Source organism: Bradysia coprophila (genome assembly GCF_014529535.1).
Source record: "Bradysia coprophila strain Holo2 chromosome X unlocalized genomic scaffold, BU_Bcop_v1 contig_26, whole genome shotgun sequence".
NCBI lineage: Eukaryota > Metazoa > Arthropoda > Insecta > Diptera > Sciaridae > Bradysia > Bradysia coprophila.
The window spans coordinates 828,167-854,913 of NW_023503313.1; the positions used below are offsets into that span (position 1 = coordinate 828,167).

A 26,747-nucleotide genomic window follows, 5' to 3' on the forward strand; every position below is an offset into this window, starting at 1 on the left:
GCCAGCGAATTCCTAAGTTTTTTTTGTTCTACCATTGAGAAACTGGTTTATTTCCTCAATTTCTGGAAAATACTCTCACAAATTGATTTAATTAATAATTCTCTAATAATGTGCGTTCCAAGTTTATTTATAAACAATAAATAAAACTAAAATAACCACTTAATGTCATCACATTTATTTGTACACAATAATCAAATAATTACGCGCTATAACACTTCACTAATCCACGATATGCATGCTTTTATATGGCGGCGGGTGGGTTAGAAATTGCCTCGTACAGGACATCGTGCGGTGATATCATGCTGTGTAATCGATTAGGTAGAAACTTCATATTACGAGCATATAGTCTAACTGAAAATGAAGCAATTTAATAATACATTGAGATTTATATTATATCATTAAATGAATCTTATTGTGACCATAAATCAAATTAAATGAAAACATTTTATTTTTATTAATTGACTATTCTCTGTTTGGTTATTGTATATATACAATACACGTATATGCGTTGCATATGTGATTATAATGATGAGCATTATATACTGTATAATATGCAGTGTTGTATATGAAATATGCATAAGTTATTAGGTAAAGGAGTCGTGTAATTGAATTTATCGGCCGACCTGGTCAATTGTGTACATACACTCGTACGACCGAAATGAGACACCCAATTTGTCGATGTAATCTATCGTTAGTAAAGTACATTTTACTTTGCCGATTCCTCCATTGACTACTACAACCCACAGGGCTTATACAAAGTTTTCGTGGTAAATCAGTGAATTGTTAGTTAAATTTTTCACCTATTGATTCTAACTGATCATAAAACTATAATATGGTAAACCTACAATGCAGTTGGGTTGTTGACACCTGTGCAACCTCGTGAGTAGGCATTTTGCACACGTTTTACAAACAGCAAACTCATCATTTCACGACGTAATCAATGTTTAAATCATGGCCTAAGTTCTTTGCTAGTGATTTCCTTTTTGCAAATTTAAATCAATTGAAAATCAAGTTTTCATGAAAATCATTTTTACATGCTTTTGTATTCCCTAGGGTCGAAAGTAGCTTATTACACGCCTAGGGAAAACAAGAAATTTGGTTTAGGTTTCAAAAGCATATAAAATTACATTACATTACTCAGGATAAAAGTTGGATAGTCTAGTTTTCATGTGTTTATTGACCTTGGCTTCGCCTCGGATCAACAAAATTCACACGAAAACTTTACTTTTCATATTTTTATCACTTGTTATGTAAAAAACTATTGATCAATTTCCATACCAATGCTATTGGTGACCGCCGAAAACTGAATATATGGTACGTGACGGCAAATCATATTTTACATCAACAATAAGGTTCCTTATTCAGCAACCCTCAAGTTAAGATACACAAAATTCGTCAAAATTCAGTCAAATTGATCACTTCAAACATCATTGTTGATACAAAATATTGTACTTCATTAATTTTAACATAATTTTGTCATATAAGGATCGTCAGAGATTATCGCTCTTTTTTGTCAACTCTGTCGATATTAGATGACTAGCGGTTTATAAATTCAGTTTTCTCCATTTTTATACTGAAGACTTTTTAATAAGCGGTACATGTAGTGATGTTAGGAACTGTTTGAGAAAGTGTGTTCACTCAATGGACGGTGCGCAGTTCCATTGGCCTGTAGAGGTGCCACAATTTTATTCTTTGTGCTTTTTTTTGATGAAACACCTTCACTCTGTTAAATAACAATAATAAAGTCATTACAATGAATTTGGTTTACATAAAAATAGGGCGCTGGCTTAGTTTCCAAACAACATTTCCCTATGGTAGTGCTTTTTCCAAGTAACTGTAAACACGAACTTTGATAGCTCGAACGATAACAGTTTCATCTATGGGAACACAATCAATACATAACTTCATCAATTTTCGCATAAAACAATATTCAAATTCTGATTCAGATAACTCGCTCATTTCTACATCGCTATCTCGAATTCGGAACAGGAGCGTCCCGATGACTGCGGTGACAAAACACCCGACACGATTATTTTTATGAAGGATCTAATTTTTTTTTGAAATCTCTAATATTAAGGGTTAGAGCATCACACCGGACAAATTGACACCGAAATCAACTGATTCGAAAAATGTCAAGCAAAAATGGACCCTGTTTTACTGGACTCACAAAGAACTAAAGGTCAGGTTTAAGCGGTTTACTATCGCCATGTTTACATGACCTTAAGTGACGGAGAGCATATCATCAATCTGATACTTCTTTTGATGATAATTTTTTTTAAACTGGTTGATAGAAAACGTTTCGGCTATTCTTGCCTTGAGGTTTTTCCTCCACTAGGTGAATTAGTGTCCCTCAGTCAAAACAAAGTTTCATTGAAGGATCTGGTCGGATTCAACTAATACCTGGTTTGAATTTCTTATGCATCCCCCTTTTCATTTCTGTGATATCTTTGTGGGTACCCTTTCAAAAACCTTCATTTTGGGACGTAAAATGTAAAATATTTGAAGTGTATGGGGAAGGATCTGATCGAATTCAATTGAATCCTGTTTTAAGGCCACTCTGTTCATTTTTGTAATAAACTGGTGGGAACCTTTTCAAAAATTTTTAATTTAATTGAGGGACGTCGTGAATTACGTTACTTTCGATCAACTCAATGACTAATGTAGTTACGTACAATCATGTATCAGTCGTTTGCATCAGAATGATATAACCGATTAAACGATTAGCTTATCTACTCACAACCATTGAAACAGCTACCAATGAATTTGGATTTAAATTTGTTATTTTTGAACGATTCTTGTTTGGTTTATTCGGATATTTCGAAACTATAGAAAATCAAAATACATCGATTGTCTGTCGTACAACGGCGATCTGTATACTCATATTTTCGTTGTAAGAGGAAATTGTCTCTTCTTATCTGCCTAATAGACGTTAAGATATTTCGTTCACATCATCAGTCGCCCCCAAACAAGCCTTCTTTGAAGCCATCAACTCTTTTGTATCACCAGCGAAGAAGTGGTTTTGCTACTCCAGACAGGTCATACATGTTCACTTGAAATAAGTACCGACGATATAAGAGCGTGTAGATCCATTGATCACTTGTTTACTACATACTACATACATACGATGATGTTACGTGCACACGTACATACAGTCTATAATGATGTATAGTAACCACATCATTATTTCGGAAAATTTATTTCATGATTTTCTCAAAAACGTTATGAGTTATGATGAAATCAAGAAAGTGGTTGCCAACTAAATTAATCTTTCTTGAATGTTGTGCGGTACAAAATGTTTCGTTTCACTGTTAGATCTGATCCGTAGGTAAAAAAATTATTTAATATTTCATTAGATCACCATGCTGAACAAATCTTAATATTCGTTGTGCTGGTTGCGAAACCGTGTGCGGCGACCACGACGCTCTCTGGTTGAATGGAAAAACGTGGGGTATTTTTTTTTGTTCACAATTTGTATTTAATTTTAATATCTTAGATGACAAATTAAAATAAATAGCTTCAATTACTGTACACACTATTAAAAATGAATATCGAAACAGAAATATACAAAGTCTTGTTGATAATTTCTCCCTATAAATATCCACAAAAATGTTTTTTTTTTCTTGTTATTCATATACTTAAGTAAATTCACGCAGTATTTACAAATGTTCATCTTCTCTCATTTTTATTTTATTTTTATTTTTATTTTTTTTTATTTCATTTATTTCATTTTTTCTTTTGTATCACTGGTATAATTTTATCTTTATTACACAGTCTTTTCCATTCATTCTCACATATTCAAATATATAAAAAAAAATCATAAAAAAAAACTTCAATCAATGTTCAAACTGCTCTACCCTAAATGCATGGCACCCATAGAACCACCCATTAAACTGGGGTGAAAATAACCCATATAGAGTTGTGCACCTGGTGCGCCTCGTCCAAGTGCTGCCATTTTGATTTTCTCTAATTCTGCCTCCTGCAGTCGTTTCGCTTTTGCGCGTCGATTTTGAAACCAGATTTTCACTTGTGTTTCGGTGAGTCGGAGGGATGAGGAGAATTCGGCACGTTCAGCGATGCTTAAGTACTGTTTTTCGCGAAATTTCTTTTCCAGCGATAATAATTGTTGTGTGGTAAATGGTGTTCTTGGTTTACGATTAGGTTTATGTTTACGGAGGTTGCATTTAATTCGTGGTGGTTCATTGTTATCTGGAAAAACATTGGAAAAAGAGAAAAATTGCGGTTATTACAATTGTAAATAAATGGGAAAATGTTTTGCGAGAAAGGTTTATATATACGGAATGGAAGGTTGTCGTTTTATTTTGGTGTGCTTCACAAAGATTACGTAATTAGCATTTTCTACGATTTTTTTTTTCGCTCTCGTTGTAAAGTCGTTTAGTCGTTCAAGTGCATGAAATGGATGAATGAAAATGATAACAAAAGCCAGAACGTTTTATATCACTAATAATTGAGAGAAAGATACGGACAACATTTTCACAGTCGTTTACTATTAGACGTTGTCTCTTTCTCCATCCACAGTTTGTGTACGACAAAAAATGTGATGTTTAAAATTGAAACCTCGTAGACAAACGTACACACACAGCTCGTAACATCTTGGTACAGATTGTTATGAGCGTTTTTATAAATATGAATGCTGGAATCGTTCATTCAAACATTTATACTCGGAAAGGTTAAAGGTTTACGAATGATAAATCAATTTTTGTTTGCCTGACAATTATCTACGTTTACAATCTGGAACTTTGGTTTTATGTTCGTCAAATGTTTGCTGGTTGTTTGATTTATTTTTCATTCTTTTTTTCTTTTGGAATCATAATGAAAATATCAATGACTCTCGAATGTTTCGATATAGAGATAGAAATTGCCATACGGTACGGCGACAATGACATCTTAATTGTACTTTATGAGACAGTGACCCACCCGCCACCGCTAAATTATCGTTGCTTGTGCAATATAAATGATTAGAAAAGCTAACGGCATCCATAAATAAATTTTCCACTTATCCGAAAATATTCACATGGGTGGGGGTTAAATTCATTTCACCTTTCCCAAACAGTTATTGTCACCTCCATAATGAATGCGACAAAAATATTATCATCCGAAGATAATTCAGACATCACCCTATTTTTTTCCACTAATAGCCTATTAGTGGAACTATTTACAGAACATTAATAAATACTCTGTATACAAGCTGTTTATACGGAACATTATAAGATAAAATGCCGCTTTACATCCATGTTTATAATTCAAAAATATGTGTTGCATTTTAAACGTTGATCATCGTTACAATATCTACATACCGAAAGATATATGTGTGTGCATCATCTACATTATATCTACTGTAAGATATAGATATATTTAAAGAGAGCGGAGAAAACATTTCAAATATGTTAAAATAATAAATCTTTTGGAACCACTGAATTTATGGACATTTTTAAAAATGTTAAATGAAGTCCATTAATTGCATCAAAAGAGATGTTAAATATTATGTCAAACAAAATAACGACACATTTTTAATGACACATATTAATAGTATTATAGTGTGTTTCTGTGGTTTGGGTATAAATGTAGAGTGATTTTGAGGTAAATATAAAACTAAATGAGCGCGACTTTCTAATTAATAGATACACTTTTTAGGGTACGTTTTTTTCTTTCTTTTTTCTGTGTCGTCTCTCGTTCGTTTCATTTTGAAAAATTGTTTCACTTTACTGACACAACAACATCTCAGTTAATTATGCTGAGAATATTTTTACAATTTTGTAGTACAGCATTATCAGTACGCCATAGAGTGTTTATTAATATCTATCAAGCATTCGACTGTGACCTGTGAGTTGCATCAAAAAGAAAAATGCATTTAAATTGGGTATCGCTGTTACATGATTTAAAAAAAATCTTCATTTCCTCTGTTGAAACATTTGCGTACGTTAAGTAACGTTTTTGATACAATGGTAGAAGTTTGATTTCTTTGCTATGACGAAATCAATCTTAGAAACACGCTTCGGATTCTTTTGTCTTTAGTCAATAAATGAATAGTCAAATACATAAATGGGCCACATTAGCGAATTATAAGCATATCGAGCTCAATTTGCTAGTTATTGTACGCAAATTTCAAATCAAGAATTCCAAAGATACATAAGTTCACTTGGGTGGAACTTGTGGAATTTGTTAAAAAGGAGAAATGTGTCTACTGTCGTTTCGCTAGGTGCGAAAGATTGTGTACGAAACAATCAATAAAAAGATTGGTCGATTATACCATCAAATACTTGTTGTTTGTAAAAGGTTCGTATTAATTAGCAAGCGAGTAACACACAAAAATAAGAAACACCAACCAACCAACCAATAATCAACTCATTTTCTCTAATCGAATGTGAGTAATTGCACAGTGAATAGTTTTATTGAACAGCTAGAAAAGACACCAACAACACCATATAACATTTTCAAGTTGCACAACAATCGAATGCACTTAATAGACACAACATTCATAATGGATCGACTTGAATAAACATTAAAACAACCAACACACGGTGTCACCGTAGATTATAACAAATTTTCATCTAACTAACTTGACTACTTAAGAAATTGGCATCAGGAATTTTATATTTAAATTCCTACTTTTTTTTCACGCTACATGCGGAGAATGCTGTTATCCAAACAGAAATTTTAAACAAATGTGTGAAATGCGAGAAATAAATTTGTTTCTTTATCGGATATACGAAGATATTTTTCTGCTGTTTTGCTAATCCAATTAATTTGAATATAATATTTCAGCCATGGTCTTTGGCATTATATATATATATATATATATATAGTGTCCACCGGCACGATTGATTTTCGAAAAGTCTACGGAGAATACGGGGACGTTGCAGTATTTCGAATACAAGAACGAGGAATGTCAATTCGTACAAATTATGATCCCATGATTGCGATACGACCATTTATGTAATTAAAGTCACAATCAGAAGAAGAAAAATTAGCGCAACCAAATCAGTAAGATCATTGAGCCAAAACAACAATACAAAAAATGTGTGAAGTTCAACTCAGTTGGAAGAATAAACGAAACTGCATGTGAACATGCACAGTAGTCTCAACCGTTTCGCCCCGAAAAGACGAGTCTCAATTACCATTAATTAATTCCAATTCTAAGTATTATTACTGTTTACATTGAAGCTGTTAAAAAAAAAACGACCAGCACCATTAAACGGATCCACTCAGATTCGAAAAACATAAGCAAATTTATTCCACAAACATATTTCAGCCAGATAGATTACAATTTAACGGAAAAAAAGGAAATTTAATTTAAATAACTCGATTTTAATTGAATAAATGCCCAATTACCTATCAACTGTACAACGCACACACCATACAATTTATATGCTACATTATGGTGCAGATAGGTGTATTAAACGCATAACATGTGTCATTCAATCTTCAACATAATATGATACTTTTATCATTATGTTCTCTGTTCGTTCGGATCTGTTAAGACGAATGGGAATATAAACGAAAAAAAAAAAATTGGTATCTTGTCACACAATGTTTAAACGAAAATCAAAACGTTAAATTGACTGTGGAGCGAGTGTGGAGTTTTGTGATGAGTGTTTTGTATGCTAACATGGAGGAGATATTTTGACAATATTATATGTATGTGCGCTACCAGATGAGCGGCAAGATATGTTCAGCTGCACAGTGCCAGCCAACACACACAAAGCATTTTGATTCGATATTGTTGGTTATTATTAAATTATATATACGAAAGTTCCTATGAATTCAATAATAAACATTTGATTATAATATAAATATCAGAAATCTAAATGGTTCATGATTGTCGAAAAGCGTGATATTACCAGACGTTAATTTCCTCTCAAATGACAAACATATGTAGTGTACAAATGTATATGCAGCATATACTATATAGCACAATGCTTCTTCTTCTTCTTCTTTTTTTTTCCACTGCTGGCTTCCACACAGCCCGTACTACCAGTGTGTTAATTTTGTGTAATAAGACAATATCTGATTTTGATTTTATTTTTCTGGCGACTGTGAAGTCTGTTATTACGAATGTTTATGTTGTTATGTTGGACGTTCCAGGAGTGAAACGGAATAAATTTAATTCCGATTGGTAGTCTTTTGTTGTAACAGAAATAATAATCCTGTTGGCTTGAATTAAACGGCAAGCATTTTGTGATTGTTGTTTTATCAGTTCCACACATTCTGCACGTAAAAATGTCCATGTGTGTAAACTCTCGTCTCCAGTAAGTAAATAAAAACTTGAGAAATAAAAGCAGAAAGTCTCACTTATCTTTCCGTTTAATTGGAACCAAGGAATTTCTTGTAAAATTCTATCGAGACAGAGACACTTTTAAAAGAGACGAGACGAAATGTGTTATACCGTAGGTACATTGATATAGTTGAATCACAGGAATGTATAAATATAAAAAAGTTTATTTTGTCACATTGAGCAACCCTATGGACAACCGTAACGATTCGGTAATTCATAAGCAATCGATTCCGATCGACTTACATAATTGATTTTGCTTTTGTGATCTTTTGAAATCAGTTCTGAAATGACTGTTCACTTAGCAAGAGACAATCTGGAAACTCACTTAGAAACTGATCAAACATAAATCGACGGTTTCGTGTTCTAGACACAATAATCAGATAAAAATTTCCATCAAACCAAAGACGCTTCACTACTTATCCGCTTCAAACTGTTTACTCATCAAATTAATTACATAATCGTCAATACGCCCAGTATTTATCCATTTGCTTTTATCAATCGCATCGTCTTTGTACATTGAATAAATTATTTTTCTCCTCCCCAATCAAAAAGCATCAATAGACTTGATAACAATGGAAATCGATTCACTTTTGACAAAAAAAAATAAACAGCAGCAGAAGCAACGCTCAACCAAACATCATCAGGTAGGAGAGGAAAAAAAGAAAAGTTTTTCGAAATATAAATGAACTGAGATCTTTATCTTTGTTTATTGAATATATACCGATGATAATGAACATCTGTGCGTTTTATTTATGGCATTAATCTTTAATTGTCGCCACTCTTTCTGTTTTGTCAATTCACTCTGTTTCGGATATTTTGTAATCCTTTTTTCTGTATTTAAACGAACAACAATGGCCGTAAACATATGCCGTAAATAAATTAGTATATTTTAGTAGTTGCGCTCACGAAAGCGGTTGAGAATATGCACAGTTCTTACAAATAGGAAAAACGTGTTCGGAAGTGGTCTAATTTAATAACAAAAAAAAATTTTGCTGCACATAAATAGAAAAAATGGCTGGTAGTGCCACTGCAAGTGTTTACTGTATGTAAAATTTTAAAAAAAAGGAAAAGAAAGAAAATGAACGAAATTTGCATTTTGCAAAAAGATCCTCGATAGAATCATCAAATCTGTTACTTCATTTGTTTGAAATGTTTGCTAAAACACCAATTTTAAAACCGAATCTTATACTTCTTTTGTTTAGCGTGACATAGCGTGACATTTTTTGTCTATATAATAGAACCTCGCAATAAAATCGATCGCCTTTTTGTGAATTCGATGTCGACAACAGATGAACATCGGTTTGGTATAGTCGTGATTTTTCTATTCAAATAGTAGATAATTCGACTTATCTTTGAAGATGAAAAAATGGATTAATAAAAAAGCCCACCATAAGGGAACCCAAAACAACAACATAATTAATTCGAAAAACAAATAAAAAGAAACGAAAAATAATTTCCCATGTCAGCACAATTAAGTGGTAAAAATAAAATTTTATTGATTAAAATTTGTTAAGACTTGGGTTCAGCTTCTGAGTTACCACTTAAAAACGATACCTTTATTAAAGCAAATGTATATATATGTTTATATACACATCCACAATGTGGATTCCACATTATATACGAATATTATTCGAGTGCATTATAATAAGGTAGCAGCCCAGGATAACACACTCACATAACAATTCTTCGAAATGTCGTGCATGGTTTTACAAAACCAATTATTCCACTGTGTCTACGATATTATACATATTTATTTAAATTAAATGGCATTCTCGCCCATTTAATTACCGTAGAGTAAATTTAGTAGCACATTAAAAATGCATATTTTTATTCTTTTTGTTGTTGTTGTTTTTTTTCACATATGGCAAAGAGGAGCAGCATTTTAAAACACAACACCATACACACAGCGAAAAGAGATAGATATGCATATACGACTCTTTGTCATAATGTAAGCACTCGCAATGATTACAAGTTAGAGTATTTTGAATGCTTTCAAAGGGATTCGTGGCTTTTATTAATGAAGCAATTAATTAATAGCATTTTCGTAATATATTTTGTTTTTCCCCCTCATTAAAAACAGTTTTGTTAATTGTCTCTAAAATTGTAAAGTCAAAACAAAATTTTATTGTTCTAGCCCATTCGCGAAAAATGTATTCTAAAAATACGAAACGAAAATGTTTTTTTTTTGGTTTTGGTTTCTTCTCTCTCGCATTACGTCTGTTATGTGAAAATGTTATACTGCATACGACCGACTTGAGGAATTTGCTAAAGTAATGGCAAATAGAGAGAAAAAAAAACTTTTCATTTGAAAGAGATTTTTTAACCGAAAAGAAAAATTTACTCCATCAATTCACATGTTAATTAATTAACATCCCATTGATCTTTTAATGCGAATCTTTTATTTGGCATTTTTTGCGTCGTACTAAAATGCATTTGATTAGTGTGCCCCATTCAATGGAAGCATCTGGAACAATTGTAGTTCCATGGACTGAATGATTGGATATTGTATTGTAGAGCTATACACACCTTTTGATGTTATTACATTTTCATTTCACATATTTACGTTAATTGTTATTCACAACGGATAATTATGCTCTCTGAAGAACCACGCCGGTAACTGAAGTCTTTCTTTCAAATAAGTTTAAAATGATTATTATTGACTCTAACTAACACTTAAATTCCGTTTTAACCTTGGTAGTTTATCATACCATTTTTTTATTATTATTATTTTCTCTTGTTTGGGATATATTGCTCCTCCAGAGATCAAGAAAATATTCTTTTTGTCTGAGTCGACCAACGATAAATATAAATTTCGAAAATCATAACCCATTAAAATTGCACAAATTTGTCAAATAAATCACAAAATTCAACATAAAAACCGAAAAATCAACTGAAATATCCTAAATAAAAAGTTAACAAAAATTCGTAAGCAGCAGTTTTTTGTTGGAAAACGATATTTGAGAGAGAAAGAAAGAGAGAAAAAAAAGGAATTTTACGTAATTTATGATGTTTGTGCCAGTTAAATCTAATTTCAAATAAAATATTTATGTAATTCCCTTCGATACACATTTAAGAAGAACTATAAAGCCCATACGACGCTATTATAATATGGCAAATAAAAAAAGGAATTCTCATCAACAACAACAACAACAACAAACCAACAACGACAAGATATAAAGCAATAACATCGGTGTTTTAAAATATTTATTGGAAAACCAATTTCGGCAAAAACTGCACAAACAAAAAACATCGTTCGGGCATTAAACATTTTTTTTTTAACGAGAACCCATAGCAAAAAACAATAGTTATTCTTGGGCCTCTCCGTGTTTTGGGGATGTTACAATAATAAATTTCTCCTAAATGAGACCTTTTTATGTTATATTATTATTAAAATTTATTGATGTCAATGTCAATAGTGTATTATCAAATGAAGAAAAAGGAGAAGAAAAAAAAAACAATTCTCGATGCTATCCCAATTTCATCGACCTGCGCGTTTAAAATAAAGAATCGGTTTATGATTAAAACAAATTTTTATAGATTTCTTGATGATAGGAAGATATATATGTACAGAAACCGTACGAACAAAGAATACATCTATAGATATACCTACCTACAATACGTAAAAATAATAATATCAACCGACGAGAGATACCCACAAAAAAACCAACAAATTTTTTAATGTAAAATATCAGCAGGTGAGTTGTCCCTTTTAATTTTCGTTTCTTAATCATTTTAAATTCATTAATTATAATTAAAAGATTAATGAGTACGGCTAAATTATTATTTTGAAAGTAATCAGAATTCTCTTTTTTTTCATTTCGTTTTATTTTTCGTATTTTTGGGTCGGTCTTATCGACACACACAGTATAGTGATAGATTGTTTGGAATATAAATGAACGTTCAATTCGGATAAAATGAAAATTAATTTATTGAACTCAAGGACAGGATGGTGAAGCACTTGTTTAAGTGGCTAAATCATAGTGAATGTTTACGAATTCGTTATTGGCACCAATTTGTTTCAAGTGGACTTGAGTTGATTCTTATAAGTTACACAAATGACTAACGGAAGTGCATCGTGAACTTGAAGAAAGGAAAAGAATGAAATTTCAAACGACAAGCCTATCAAATCACAACTAAAGTTATAGGTCTGCTTCGGAAGCGCATCGGATTCGCGCAACTGCGCTATGTTTAGGTACTGTCATATAATCTCGAATCTCGTACTTATGCTTTTTGATCCAAAATCTTTTACTTCAATCATTTCAACAAAAACTTTGCTATATCGTATCGCTACACATACATCTAATTGCTTATTTTAGTAATCGCTGTAGGTAACATATGAGCAGCCGTTTCACGATAGACAGTGGCTTTTTGCTTGTCAAACTGCGAAAATTTTATGTTCAACAATGAGAAATTTCGAATTTGTCACTTTTCCAAGTGAAAACAAAAATTGAATTTAATTGACAATTAAAACAATCCGATATATTTGCTGCACAAAAGACGGCGGGAAAAACAATGACAACAACAACAACAATTAAGATGACTCATTACCATTAACGTCTTAATTTAAATGATTCACATATTGCCAAACACACATGCATACAGCAGACCGAATGAGCGGAGAAGAAAAAAAAACGAACGCAAAAACAACCAACAATATCATACCCTAATTAAGTTAAGCATACCAGCTAGCAACACATTAATTTAAATTTATTATTAAGTTACAGATTTAATAGTTTAATAATTAATCGCAGTGTATCATGCGAACCGACAAATGAAATATACATTTTGCGAGCACCACCACACCAACACAATATTGTAATATATACACATTATTGCATTGCATTGATATGCAAATTATATTCGTTGATATCTCTCGCAGCTAATAATTATAATTATTTTTTATGAAATTAACGATGTCATTCGTTGAAGGAAATTTTATATTTTTATTCTGCGAAATCAATGTTTTCTAATCATTTATTTTCCTCATCGCTTTTTTGTATCTATAGATAGAATGCAGCCCAACACACACACACATATTTAATCAGGTTTCAAACGGAGTGAAATTATCTCATCGATTTAATTTACAAATTAAACAGTAATTAATAAATTGTTTAGAAACATACTTAGACCGCATTCAAACAATTTAAAACGAGTTCGGGTTGTTATTATTTTGATTTTAATGAGACAACACCGCGTTTATATACCAACCGATTTCGATTCGATTTGTTTCTCTCTTCTTTTCATTTCTTTCTTTCCTTCCTTTTTTTCGGTTCAGCTACGTTGACATGAGACAAATAATATCAAATTAAACTACAATTAAAATTTTAGAATGGCATTTCGACCGGACAGGTTGGTGGCATGGATGGCTACTACACGGTTTGACTCTTCTTTTGCTGTTTTTTTTCCTGCGGTCACATTATCAAAATGGTAGTCTTCCAATAAACATAGTACGGCGCATTAAATTGAAAGACTTGGAATCGAATATATATGTATACAAAAACGTTATAATACACGCATTTTCTGAACGTATTTTGTACGACCAATTACGGCTGCTAATTAATGTTCTGCGAGATTAATTAATTCAGATCGTTCTCAGAGACAGACAGAGATAATAATATACTGATATATATGCATATGCCTTCGACGTTTATAAACGTTTCTGTGTTACATATTGTGCAAAATACACTTATTATTGTGTGTGCATACATTGCCGTTGCAAATATATGGACGTACAGAGAGAGATATAGTCTCTAGCAACACACATAGTGTACGAATATATTACAAAACTTTATAAACAATTTAGCAATAAAAATTCTTTATCTCCTTTTTAACCCTTTATTGGATGGAATAAAGAATTAAGAGAAGCAATTAGCGAATGCAGTTAATTTGTGACTTTTAACTGGTTTAACTGCTCGGCTCCGTAATTATGTATTTCATAACGAAAATTTTCACATCATTCGATTTAACAAAAAAAAAGAGAAGAAACAAAAATCGATTGCACTTGCAGCTTTATCGCTACTAATTGGATATTACAGACTTAATTCGAATATTTGAAGCTTAAATGAATTAAAGCTTTCGACGATGTATAGTTCCAGATCTAGCGGTCCTAGTGATAAAGATATTCTAGATGATTATTCGGTATTACATTTAGAATAACGTACGGAGCGCTTACAATCGGCAAGTGTATCTAGTTATATAGTCATTGAATCTACTACTTGATTCTTTAAAGTATCTAGTGTTTGATACAATAATTTTTACTTCCTAAGTTTTAACAAATATTTTGCTATATAAGAAAGTATAAGGCAACGCTCATCCCCAGTCCTTAGTCCTTACTGTTGGCTGTCGATAACAGATAAGTTGCTGTTTCAAAATCGATATATTTACAATTATATTTAAAGCGGGAAGTGCTGTCACTCCGTTTTGTCTCCGTTAACGATTGGTCGAAGAACCACGGAGGGCCAAACGGAGTGAGTGCGATTCTACTTTACCAGAGACAACCGACTACACAAAAATGAAAAAAAAGCATTCTAATTAGACGATTTCGGTGGAAAATATTTCCATTTTAGTTGGTTGTATCGATAAGTCGCCGACCGAACCAGCCAAGATATTGAAGAATTTTTTTTATATTTTTTTAAAATGTCCTACTTTACACGAGTGGTATTCTGTAATTATATATCTAAATTGCATCAATATTATATGACCATCTCAATCGTTAACGTAACATGGAACACGTCGTTATAAGGTTGGTTCGTTTTAAAAGCAAGTTGTGTTAAAATTGGTATGTGCTAATTGCTAGTAGGGAATGTTTTTCTTAATTAATTTGAAATTGCGTGCCTATTACCAAGTTGAATGTAATTTAACCGTATTTAAGCATATGAGTTTTTATTTGTATTTTTGTTTTCGTCGATGTTGTTATTGTGGTTGTTGTTATGATTATTTATAATGCCATTTTCGTAAGACCTGATGGTTGTTACCCTTCGCCATTCAAATGGCCTTTTTTTGGCGAAACGTTTTTTTTAAGAAATCCGATTCATTACCAGCCTAAAATCCGATATTCAGTTTAATTGATACCGATTAGTTTGTGTGAATTCATAAAATTAATTTGTTAAATCATGATTTATTCTCATATAACTCACTGTTTAAAATTAACATTCTAACTGTTCACAATTTAAATTGGTTACAAACGAGTTAGTATTTATCACGCCAGATATATCGATTGCTATAATACAACAACAACAACGAAAAAGTAAAAACAGACCTCATAAAAGTCTGGTTCGTTCAGTCGTTTATATGGGCAAGAGAAAAATAAAACGCAGGTAGCGTTTTTAACCTGAGTGGAGAATGCGTTTTCAACATCTTATCAGATCCAAGTGCGTTTTACAGTAAAGCCACCATTCCATATTATTCTTTAATTTGTGTTTTTCTTTTCGTTTTTTTTATTATTATTTTCTTGTTTCTATTAAGGGAGGACGATTGTTCATTCAATTATGTCAAACGTACTTGGAAAAACATTTTTATAATTCAGGAATTTTTCATCTATTGTGAGCATGATATAGAAAATAAAGTTCAGACTTTCGTTCAGAACTGACCAATTAAAAGCCATTTAACCATTTTACAATTAAACTATGCGGTAAACAGAAACCGGGAGGGGTATGTAGACACAAAAAAATAATTGCACGCGAAACTGCTTTTCCTTGCTTGGTTGTGTTTCGTAATATACTTTTCGAGCAGGGAAAGGTCGATATTATGTAACTTAAACAAAATATTAAAACAAAGCGAAAAAGAGTTAAGAATTGGAATGGACACCCAGTTAAGTCAATTTAACATTACGTAGCGTCACAGATAATTAAAAAAAAATCTTGCTGCTCCTTCTAAATTATTAGAATTGAATTACGTCCTCAGCTTTTCAATTAATCATAAAAACTTTCTTCAAAATTCTAACATTCTAACAATCAAATGTTTTTTAAAGAGTAAAAAACCTCAAGTGCCGTTCATCTACGCAAACACGTGGTAAGAATCCGGTTCGAGTTAGGTCGGCACGCTCTTCACTATATTAGAAGAAGTAATAAAAAAAGTGCAGCCGCAGTTAATAACAACAATAACAACAACAATCACAAAAGGTACAAAGTAGCAACATCCACATCCATATTATACCGTACCGTTTCTCTTAAAATGAATTAAGAAAATTTATTTTAACAACAATAATTGCATCAGGTCTTTTTCTTTGACTTGTTAAACATTATTATATAAAACACAGTATCGTACGGTCTGAATTTAAAAGAAAACAAAAATAAAAATAAAACTTGATATTGATGCAGAACGAAATGCTCTCTTAAATAGTTGGAAGTTGCAAACAACAATCGCCTTCACACAATCGCAATTGTTAAAAACAATAATTTTTCGAACAACATTTATACCATTTTTTATGGATACACACACCTCGGTCGGGCAATAGATGTATGGCCGCATAGTATATAGGATTATTAGGTGTATAAATACAATTTTAAATGAATATAAAATGCTACAATAAACCGTACATTATTAAATTATTCGGCTGTTAATTGTGTTATTATTGTTTCTAATGAGGTATAATTTTTCAATTAATAATTTACAAGTTTTTTTTTCTTGTCCTGATTTTATATTGTTCTCAAACACTTTCATGGTTTTGTTGGTGTACGGAATTGTTTTGTCCGTTCATTAGAGGTGTGTTTTTCTTTTACTGCGCCCATTCATCATTTCTCATTGACATTCAGCGGTTAAGCCCGTGTTTGCTGGGAAAAACAATGATATTGTTTGACTGTTCATATTATGACTACAGTAGAACATAATCCTTAGACAAACTTAAACAAACTTCGCTTTCGGAAAAAATGCAAAACTAGGGTAATCATCACCTAAAGGACCCTATTTTAAGGTTACAACAAAAGAGTCTGCTCTCTTCTCTAGTTTTTCGTAGTCCCTTCTCCTTATTCTTATTTTTCTGAAACTTTAAAACCTTGACTCCTTAACACTTTTGCTGTACGCACTCCAGCAAGAAGGGGTGGGCATCTTTTGTAAAATAACGGCAAACTGGCAGCTGCTGCACATCTGAATTGGATTTTTTCTTTAAATTCTTATAAAGCAGTTCTGGTCGTTAAAGTTAAAGTGATTTCAATAAAAGCTCAATAAACAATTAAATTTACACTGAGACTGAGACCAACGATGAAAAAAAAGAATTAATTTTACCAATCGGAACTGTAATTGAACACGTTTTAAGTGCGTTGTTTATCGGTGTCAAAAGCTAAAACAAAATACTTTAAATCGTCAAGCATTGTGCATATGTTCAGTTCACATTCATTTATACTTCAACTGAAAATCAAACAACAAAAAATTGTAATCATGTCGTTTCATTTTGAGCAATAATTAATTATCAAGTCCGAAACCACTTGACCTCCTGTTCCAAACAATGAATGGAGTTTTTCGCATTCGATTAATTAAAATAAATTAAATATTATTCAATTATCGACTAACATACAATTAATCACAACAAAGTCTGTGACCTTATAAAATTAAAATCGAAAACTTAAATTTAACACATCTGACAATTAATTCTAGCTAAAGCTAACATTTCCCTTTTACTTCATGAATAAAACAAACCTCATTTCGATGATATTTTCATACACTCATTTCATTCATGAAGCATGAAGCATTTAATCATTAAACACATAAACACGAAAATATCGTCTGTGGTGAGAGTGTGTTTAAATATGCAAACACATTTTATTGCCACACACACACTCTCCCTCTCTCTCTCTTATTCTCTCGATCGGAGTGTGATTGGCTTTTCGGGCAATTTTTCTGGTTACAAACATGTTTCCCAAATACTTTGATACCTATTTTGAATTTTCCCTGCTCGTCCGGCTTAAACAAAACCATCATCTAGAAAATACAGCGATATAACATGGAATTCACCCTACGAATGCCACAAAATCTCCAAAAACAAATAAGTTTTATGCAGACAAAGCGTTTTCTTGTCTTTTTGCATTAAATATAAATTCTAACAATTCGATTGTTTTCGAAATATTTCGGTTTTGATATGTAAATTAAGTGAGGTAACATGTATATGAATGGAATGGAATATATAGTGTAGAAATATGTCATAACATGGAACAAGACAATATAAAGTCGATGTATAGTTTGGGTGACTTTTCGAAATGAAAAACGGATATTGCATCGTCTGCAGTAAGAGATCGTCGTTGGTTTTTTTTTATTCAGAGAAAATATATGTTTGAACTGTTAGCAGACTATTTTTGTGTCCGACAGTTAAAATTATTATGATTCGGAAACCTTCTTTCACTGGCCGCGTACGTACACACATTAAGTCATTTTCAAAACTGGTTCTGGAAGCGAATAAATACAAAGGCGCAGTGGTCAAATAAAATGCGAAAAGAAATATTCTAATTTTTCGCGTTAGTGTCGGCTTTTCATGGCATTATAAAATGGTGTACGTTTCAAGATTGGGGGTGAAATTTACATATGCTTAACAATCAGTAACGTAACGAGTATACGATTTGAAGAAAAAGAATATTTACAAATCTTTTTTCCTTTAAATTTACACAAACGTTTGAGCAGTAAGGAATAAATAAAATTTAATATGAACACATACTATGGGAAGACATAACTTTCCCAACATAAGTTCAAAAGCTGTTGCTTAATGTCTTATCTGTAGATTGAGATTGGAAACTGAAAATTTTGTTAATAAATGACATGGGAGCTTGAAAACTTTCACAAACTGTTACGTTCATAATGATCTGCTATCAAAAATAAGCGACATAGCAAAATGTATGTTAAAACTTATGAAGTAATAGATTTTGTATTAAACATTAGATGGTATTTTTAGCAAAATAGGTAGCATAAATGCTACTAAATGGTTAAAACGATATACGCTAGTCATCACAATAGTAGAGAAGGATTGAACTTGATATTAGATAAATAAAAGCCAACCGTGTCCAAACAACTCTTCGTTGTATAAAAGCGTTCGCATTATTTGATTTGGAGATAAATACTCAAAAAAAACAATAGGTAATCCTCAACGGATCTAATAAATTTAACAATTTTATGACATCGTAATAAAACGATGTCGGACAGAACGGTCTCTTTAGGAAACCGATTCTCAATGAATAATTTTGATGTTTGATCATATCAGCCGTTTAATGTTTGATTATTTTTTGTTCGTATTTGTTTCTCCAAGTCATCGACAATGCCCCACGTGAGAAAGGTTTGTTCAAAGAATTTGTGGTTACATTAAAAAACCATAAACAAAATTCGGAATGTAATTAATTTTCATCAAACTAATCTCCCGTATACTAATTATGATATAATTCATTGCATTATAAATATTCTGTGTTGCCGTATTTAATCCCCATATTGCCGTATAGTAATCCCAACCACAAAACATAATTCAAAATCCATAAAATAGTTTTTTATTGCCGATGATGTATACCTATACGAAAGAGGATTCTCATCAAAATCTAGAACATGATCAAATTTATTAGAAATTAATTAATTTTTAACAACATCAGACTGTTTTTTTCTGCTTCTTTTCTTCTCGTTCGGTTCCTCCACTAATTTAAATGATCGTAAATTATGCCAGACAATATGTCACATTTATTCAAAATTTAAAGACATAAAGTCTTGGAAATAAAAGTTTTTTTTATTTGGTATTTAGATACAGTGAAACGTATGTAAATTAGATTTCAATTAATTAGCTATTTAATTTGAATGTTTATAGAGTAGAAAAAAAAATAATTAAATTTATAATAATACAACCAACCAGTGGTGTTCGAACAGTTGTCAAATAAAATCGTGAGATTTATTACTCATTTCATTTGTGGCACAATCGGCACAAAATAATAAAAAAAAACAGCCAGCGGCTGATTAACAGATTTTTGCATCAATGATGCCCACTCAACGACTGAGATTTCGTTCAAATGAGCGTTCAATGCATGCATTTTCTTCGAAAAATGTTCCACACAAAATTGTTTACTTGTAAAGGTACTATTGGAAGGAGAGTAGTTGGGAAAAAGGCAGAACAAGTTATGACTTCTTGCAACTAGATTGACATTGGACCACTTGTGCCTTTGCACACAATAGGAAGAAGAAGAAGAAGATGATTCTCGCTCTGAGAAAAATTATTTCCTTAAACCAGTAACATTTTGACGCAAAACTTTTTATCCCACCGGCCAAACCACCTCTGTTGGTGCTACTGAAGCAATATTCTCATATTCGTTTTTCTAAATTAAATTATTGCTCATTTATCACCTTTTATGTGCTATCAATTCGACATAACGATTATTTTTTTACAAAAAAAACTTCTCTCTGGTTTAAAACAGAGAAAAAAGGCCACGAGAATATTTTATTTTTCGGTTAATATTTATTTTTAAATTAACACTAATTTGATCATCGATCTTTTAATTTTATATTATTTTTATTATTACTGTTTTTCGTCTCTCGCCAGTAAAAAAATCTAACAAATTATCTTGTTAAGCATTTTTTTTGTCTTTCTGTTCGACTAACATTTCGGCTAACTTGTTTTTGTTTTCTGCTTTAATAAGCCATGTGGGAATCGGATTCTCAGAAATATTTTATTTTTTACAAATGAATATTTTAAATCGAATCAAAGTCGAAATGTAACGATTTGTGAGAAAAATTTGCATTCGCTGAAACTCTGAACAATTAAATGATTTGAGTAAGAACTTCTGAATTGTTGTGAGTTAATCACCAAGCTGCAACGGGCTAATTAACTTTCGTTTATTTAAATTACCGTTTTCGTACAGTTTATCGAAGTTTTTTTCTTCTCTAAATCGGATTGAAACTAAATCATTGAATAATTATCTATAGTCCTCGAATTTAAGGATTGATTGTTTATTTATGGTTTAAACCACATACTACAAAAATGTATATTCGAACTCAACCGATAGATGGCCCTACGGTTGCTGTTTGAAAATCTTATTGGTTCTTTTTTCCGTTATCGTATTATAATGAAAAATGACTTGCACTAAAATCGGTTTGAATAACAATATTTTCTCAGAGGATACAAACGAATAGAGCAAACACTATGAAATTAAACTTTAAATCACCTTTGGTAATCTATACCTATCTTTCACAAATTGTCCTTCAGATAATTTCGATTTCATTCATTCAAAGATAATTTTCATTTTTTCAATCTACCGTTTACATGCAGCTGAACCGTTAATTAGTCACTTGTATCACTGCTATAATCAGAATATTTACGTTGAGAAAAACATTTATTGGTACTAAAGGAACTTAAACCGAACATTTTCAATCTCATTGTCGTTGTTTGTTTTCATTATTACCCGACGGATGGTATAAAGACTTCAATGAACAGAAAAATAAATGACCAAAAGAAAATTGAATTGCAACATTTATACACACAAACTTGAAGATATTTACAAGAGACACAAAATAAAACAACAACCGAGGCAAATCAAAAAAAGAAAAAGAAAAGTAACCCACCTCCAGGTACATGTCCAGGTCCAAATCCTTGTCCTGGAAACAATCCCGACGGACCGAATGGAGTCATTTGTCGGGAGCCTGGCCAAGAGTTCATAGCACCGATGCCACCCCATGCCGCCGCTGCCGCTGCTAATGCACTAAAAGGTGTTGGTCGAATCGGTACATGTCCACCTAATGTCGATGACGATAACATGTGCGATGATTTGTCTAGACCAGGTGTTGAACAGTTTTCGTTATGGATATCTTCTATATCTACAATCGAATCTTCCTGATTGGAATCATAGTCCACTTCTGATTCGGTCGAACTGTGCGGTGTGTGTCGTTCATTTTTTGCTATGCTATTGCTGTCATGATGCGATATTGGCGACGAGCTAGATTGCGATAGATTTGTTGGGATGTCAGACGATTGCGGGCTCTTCTGTCGTGTGTCAGCTAATAGAGATGCTACACTAAAATTACTGATGCGACTAATTTTTTGTTGCGGAGGAACCGTCGGGCTCGTCATGGCTGTGCGTACCGCAGTCACTGTCATAATATCTGATGATTTTATCATGAATCTCTTAAAAGTATTAAATTTCCATACGCATTTAGAACAACATTCACTGAGTTTAATCCTTGCATGCACAAATCCAATTATGAGTTAAATCAATTTGCCGATGACTATCTATTTATAGACAACATACAATTAATTAATTGCACCGCAATTTAATTTTCTTTTACTTTTTCTTTTATATTCTCAACCAACGCTTGATCCGCGTTTTTTTTTTCTTCCTTTTTTTACTTTTACAATATTAAAACCCGCTAACGCAAAAATGGTTTAAACCCGCACTTAACAGGAGACACCACTATATATGTTTTGAAAAACACACAAAAAAGAAAATACAAAAAATGATTCTGAATTAAAATGAACTCTTGAAATTCTCTCTGTTTCCAACAGTGTTTTGTTCGTCAACGTCAACACGACTTCACGTCTCACATTCAACTAACTGGTTTGAATGTTCAGATACTCGTTAAGTGACTGTTGCTGGGTTACGGTGGGTTTTCACGCAGAATATTTTAACTCCGCCCCATCGTCAGTTCGCCGACCAATCGAATGTTAACGGAAAACTGATTTTATACGTGCGTTACTTCCTCACATAAAGCTGTAAGAAACGTAATTGCCAATAACTCTGGGAACGTCCTGTCTAGCATAATTTCTCGAGTGTGAGTGTTTTCTAAATTGAGCCAATTATCTATGTGGGTATAACAAACTATCTTGCTGGTTGCTGTTTATAATGTGTATACGTGTTGGGGTGTTGGGCGCCTGATGCTTGTTTTTGTGTGAGCAATTTATATTAAAGGATGATGGTCTTTCGGTGTTCTATATTTGTATATATGTGTACCGATATATGTTGCACGTAACGAGTATTGTATAGGAGAAAAGTTATTCCCCGTATTTACTGTGTAATTAATTTGGGACAAAACACTCTCAAATGGTTTTGCTGTTTTTTGTTGGAAAATTGGAGATTTGTCTCTTGGGTAATTGTTTTTATTTAGTGTCAAATAAGAAAAACTGTTTTTAATTAGGTGATACAATTTTCGTTGTTTTATTTTCATCAATTTCATAGACGGAGGAGGACGTAATTGTCCTTTTCGTAACTTTTTCTTGGTTGTTATTATACGTCAGTACAAAAACCTCTTAGGGTATATGTGACACAAGTCCCTATGTGTTTACTTCCAAAACTACTAATATCGCTGAGGGTGACGCTTTCTGTGCCCGTACACAAAAATGTTATCAACAAAAAATTTTAGAAATAAAATTTTGCCAAAAAGATTGCATCATTTTGTACTGAATCCCAAAATCTATAAACCAATCTTGGAGTCTCGTCGAAAATAATTCAAATTTATCGAAAAAACCCATGGAAGTTAGGAAGTGCCAGTGCCAGAGGAATCATCTGTATCCCAAGGTAGGAACGAACTAACTAACGTAGGCAATTTCAGTTCAATATGAAATTTTACTTATTTTCATACAAATGTCGATTTTTTAAAATCTCAGCCAAATCGTAACCTCCTTTGACGTGTGACAGCTCGTTGAATTCGCATGGATGCCCAGATTCCAATTATCCAAGTTTGGGGGTCGTTGGAGCCAAGGGGGAAATTCAAAGCTGTAAATATGTTTCTAGTGCCAAAAAAAAATTTTGATGGTGGACTTGCGTCACGCCCGCTTACTAACGTGCGGGCATGATCTAATATAAGTACGTCATTTGCATAATATTGCGAAATTTTATTTGGCTTCATGGAATTAATTACCGAATTGCTAACAAAATATTTTTATTTTTAAACCTTACACAATCAGCATTTGGAATTAAATTTTCACACTTTCGTCTCAATGCATGCGTTAAGTTTGTTTGTCCATTTCATGTGTGCTTGCCCAATCCAGTAGCTATAAAATTCTACAAATGATGTGAAAGTCGCACTGACAATTATTATCAACCTAATCATTTTCGCCCGCATACTAGTAACAATTGAGTTAAACGTGTATATATGGGTAATTCCAGTTTATTTGAGACTTTTCGAAATATTTTCACCAAATGAAAACCGATTTCAGCAAACTTTTTTTTTGCTCAAATGATTTCTGTAAACTTGTTTCCCTGTAGAAACGAACATAATTCCACATAATTTTTAGAAGTTTTTTGGTTTTCTGCTTCGAAGTAAGGTGAAATCACATCGACCCAAACGTTGCCAAAATTACAGTTTTTCATTAAAAAACTGAAGATCGGCGTCATTCGAAAGCTACAGCATATGACTTCACGAGAAAAATAATTTTGGCTCAATCAGGTTAGTTGGGTGAGTGAAGTAGGTGATAATTGTCATCCTCGAATTTTGACTCGTCGAGGTTATCTCGAAAAATTTTGTAAACATTTTTTTTAAATGGTTTTGAGCTAAAGCAACATTTTCTGTGGGCAACAACCACCAATTTCGAAAAAAAATCTGGCTATTAATGACCACCGAAAAATATCACTTTTATAGACATATCCCCCACAAATTTTGAGCTACCAATATTGGGCTTAAACTGTCTTGACCATAGCTTTCAGGGAAAAAAAGTTTACAGAAATCATCAGTTTACATTTGGTGAAAATAATTCGAAAAGTCACAAACGTGTAACGCAACCAACTGCCGACTTCTTCGATCACACAAGTCACACTTCGCAAGCTAAAAATTCCAATTCTTGTTGGCATGAAAGCACTAAGCCTCCTGAGTATTAGAAAATTTACAGACTGATTTGTTACCGCAAAACATAGCCAATGTAGCTCACTTTATGCCTCAGAAATGAAGAAATTTTTTAGCGCAACTAACTCTGGAGGCTTAGCAGGAACGTTTACGATGGTAAAACAGAGGCGCCGACTTTGAATTCGTTCATGGGGGGCTCATGGGGGGCAAAGAGCACAAAATGATAAAAAAAATGTGAAAAACCCTAGGAATTTAAAGAAATTTTGCATTGTCATGGGGGGCAATCGCCCCCCTCGCCCCCCTATACTCGGCGCCACTGTGGTAAAACGTTTCGAAAACTTGGCTGCCATAATAACAACTTTGGTTTTATTTACTTTTGAACAATTGGCATGTATGATATAACACTTTACTTCTACGAGAAAAATATTCTGAAATATTCAACGCAGATATGGAAATGGATGGAAGATGAAAATTTTTATATTTTCATCTGCAGGTCCCAGTTTTGATGTTTACTTACTCTTCTTTTATTATCCTGCTTCCTATTCTAGCTTCACTCAACGTGGTGTCTCCCTAGGGAGATAAATCAGACATTTTTTCATGCTGTCAAGCTTTGTTTTGCTTTGTTGGGTAAAATGACGTATGTATCTGTAAGAATACGATTTGAGTATAGCTCCCCGGGCTAGGTAAATCACGCTTGTATCCATTTTCCATCATTTTTCGCATAGATACAGACAAATATTTTACCGTCATCTTTAGAAATACCTGGTGGTTGCAATGTATTTAGAAATCGTGCAGAAGAAATGCATGATAAATCACTTTATTAACTTCACCATATCTAGGTATTATCACTCCATTATGGTATTGATAATTCATGCAAGCCATCCCTTTAACTATAACACACAGATACCTTATACTCTTCACATAGTTTGGAGCCCAAACGAAGACCAACAGTAATTCTTACGGCATTGTTATCTAACATAGTTATGTTATATAATGGGACCACTTGCATCGAGAGATCACAAATTTTTTGCACCATCATTTTCATCAATTTGTGGAATAAAATCTGAAGGAATTTACCCTTTTAATTCTTTGATTACACGGTTGTTAAATATTTCGGATAACGAATAAGCTGGCACTGCTAAATCTTCAACGAATACCCAATCCCCCATAAACTGTTTGAAGTGAAACCTGGTCCCAAGAAAAATGTGATATTTTACATTCATGATGGCGTCAAGCGTGAAATGAAAAATCTCATCACAGTCCTCGAATGACCATCCAACATGCAGGCCGTAGATGAACGCAACAAATAATAATCGCGTACCTTTCAGAGTGCTTCCATAGCTTTAACCAATTTGATGTTTGCATCAATTTCAATGATGTTTGCATGTTAAAACTCAAAACGTAAAAATTTAGATAAAAATCAGACTCAAATTCTATATTTTTACTACTCAGCTAAATTATTAGATTATGGGTGCAATGGGTGCAATGTTTTTATGTCGATAATTTCGTGAATACAATGGGAAGTCAATTTAAAGTGAAATTTTAAATGACCGAGAAACACGATAAACAAGTAATCGATGCTTAACCAGCGACGTTCTTTAATTTTGCGCGTATGCACCTGTACAATATAATCAGCCTTTTCAAACGGCACGCGTATCACGTTCACTGTATAATCATTGAATCCGTTACATCCGCTGTTCAACTATTTTCTACACTTTTGTATGTGATACAA

General features: G+C 32.6%; 1 protein-coding gene across 1 annotated transcript; it reads right to left on the minus strand.

The window, feature by feature from the left end:
- Nucleotides 1-3,451: 3,451 nt before the first annotated feature.
- Nucleotides 3,452-22,804, minus strand: LOC119069113 (muscle segmentation homeobox). Its single transcript, XM_037173006.1, has 2 exons — nt 21,806-22,804; nt 3,452-4,206 (listed from the first exon to the last, which is right to left on the minus strand). The coding sequence occupies exons 1-2, from the start codon at nt 22,356-22,358 to the stop codon at nt 3,851-3,853; spliced, it is 909 nt and encodes a 302-aa protein (XP_037028901.1). The 5' UTR covers nt 22,359-22,804; the 3' UTR covers nt 3,452-3,850.
- Between the last annotated feature and the right edge of the window lie 3,943 nt (nt 22,805-26,747).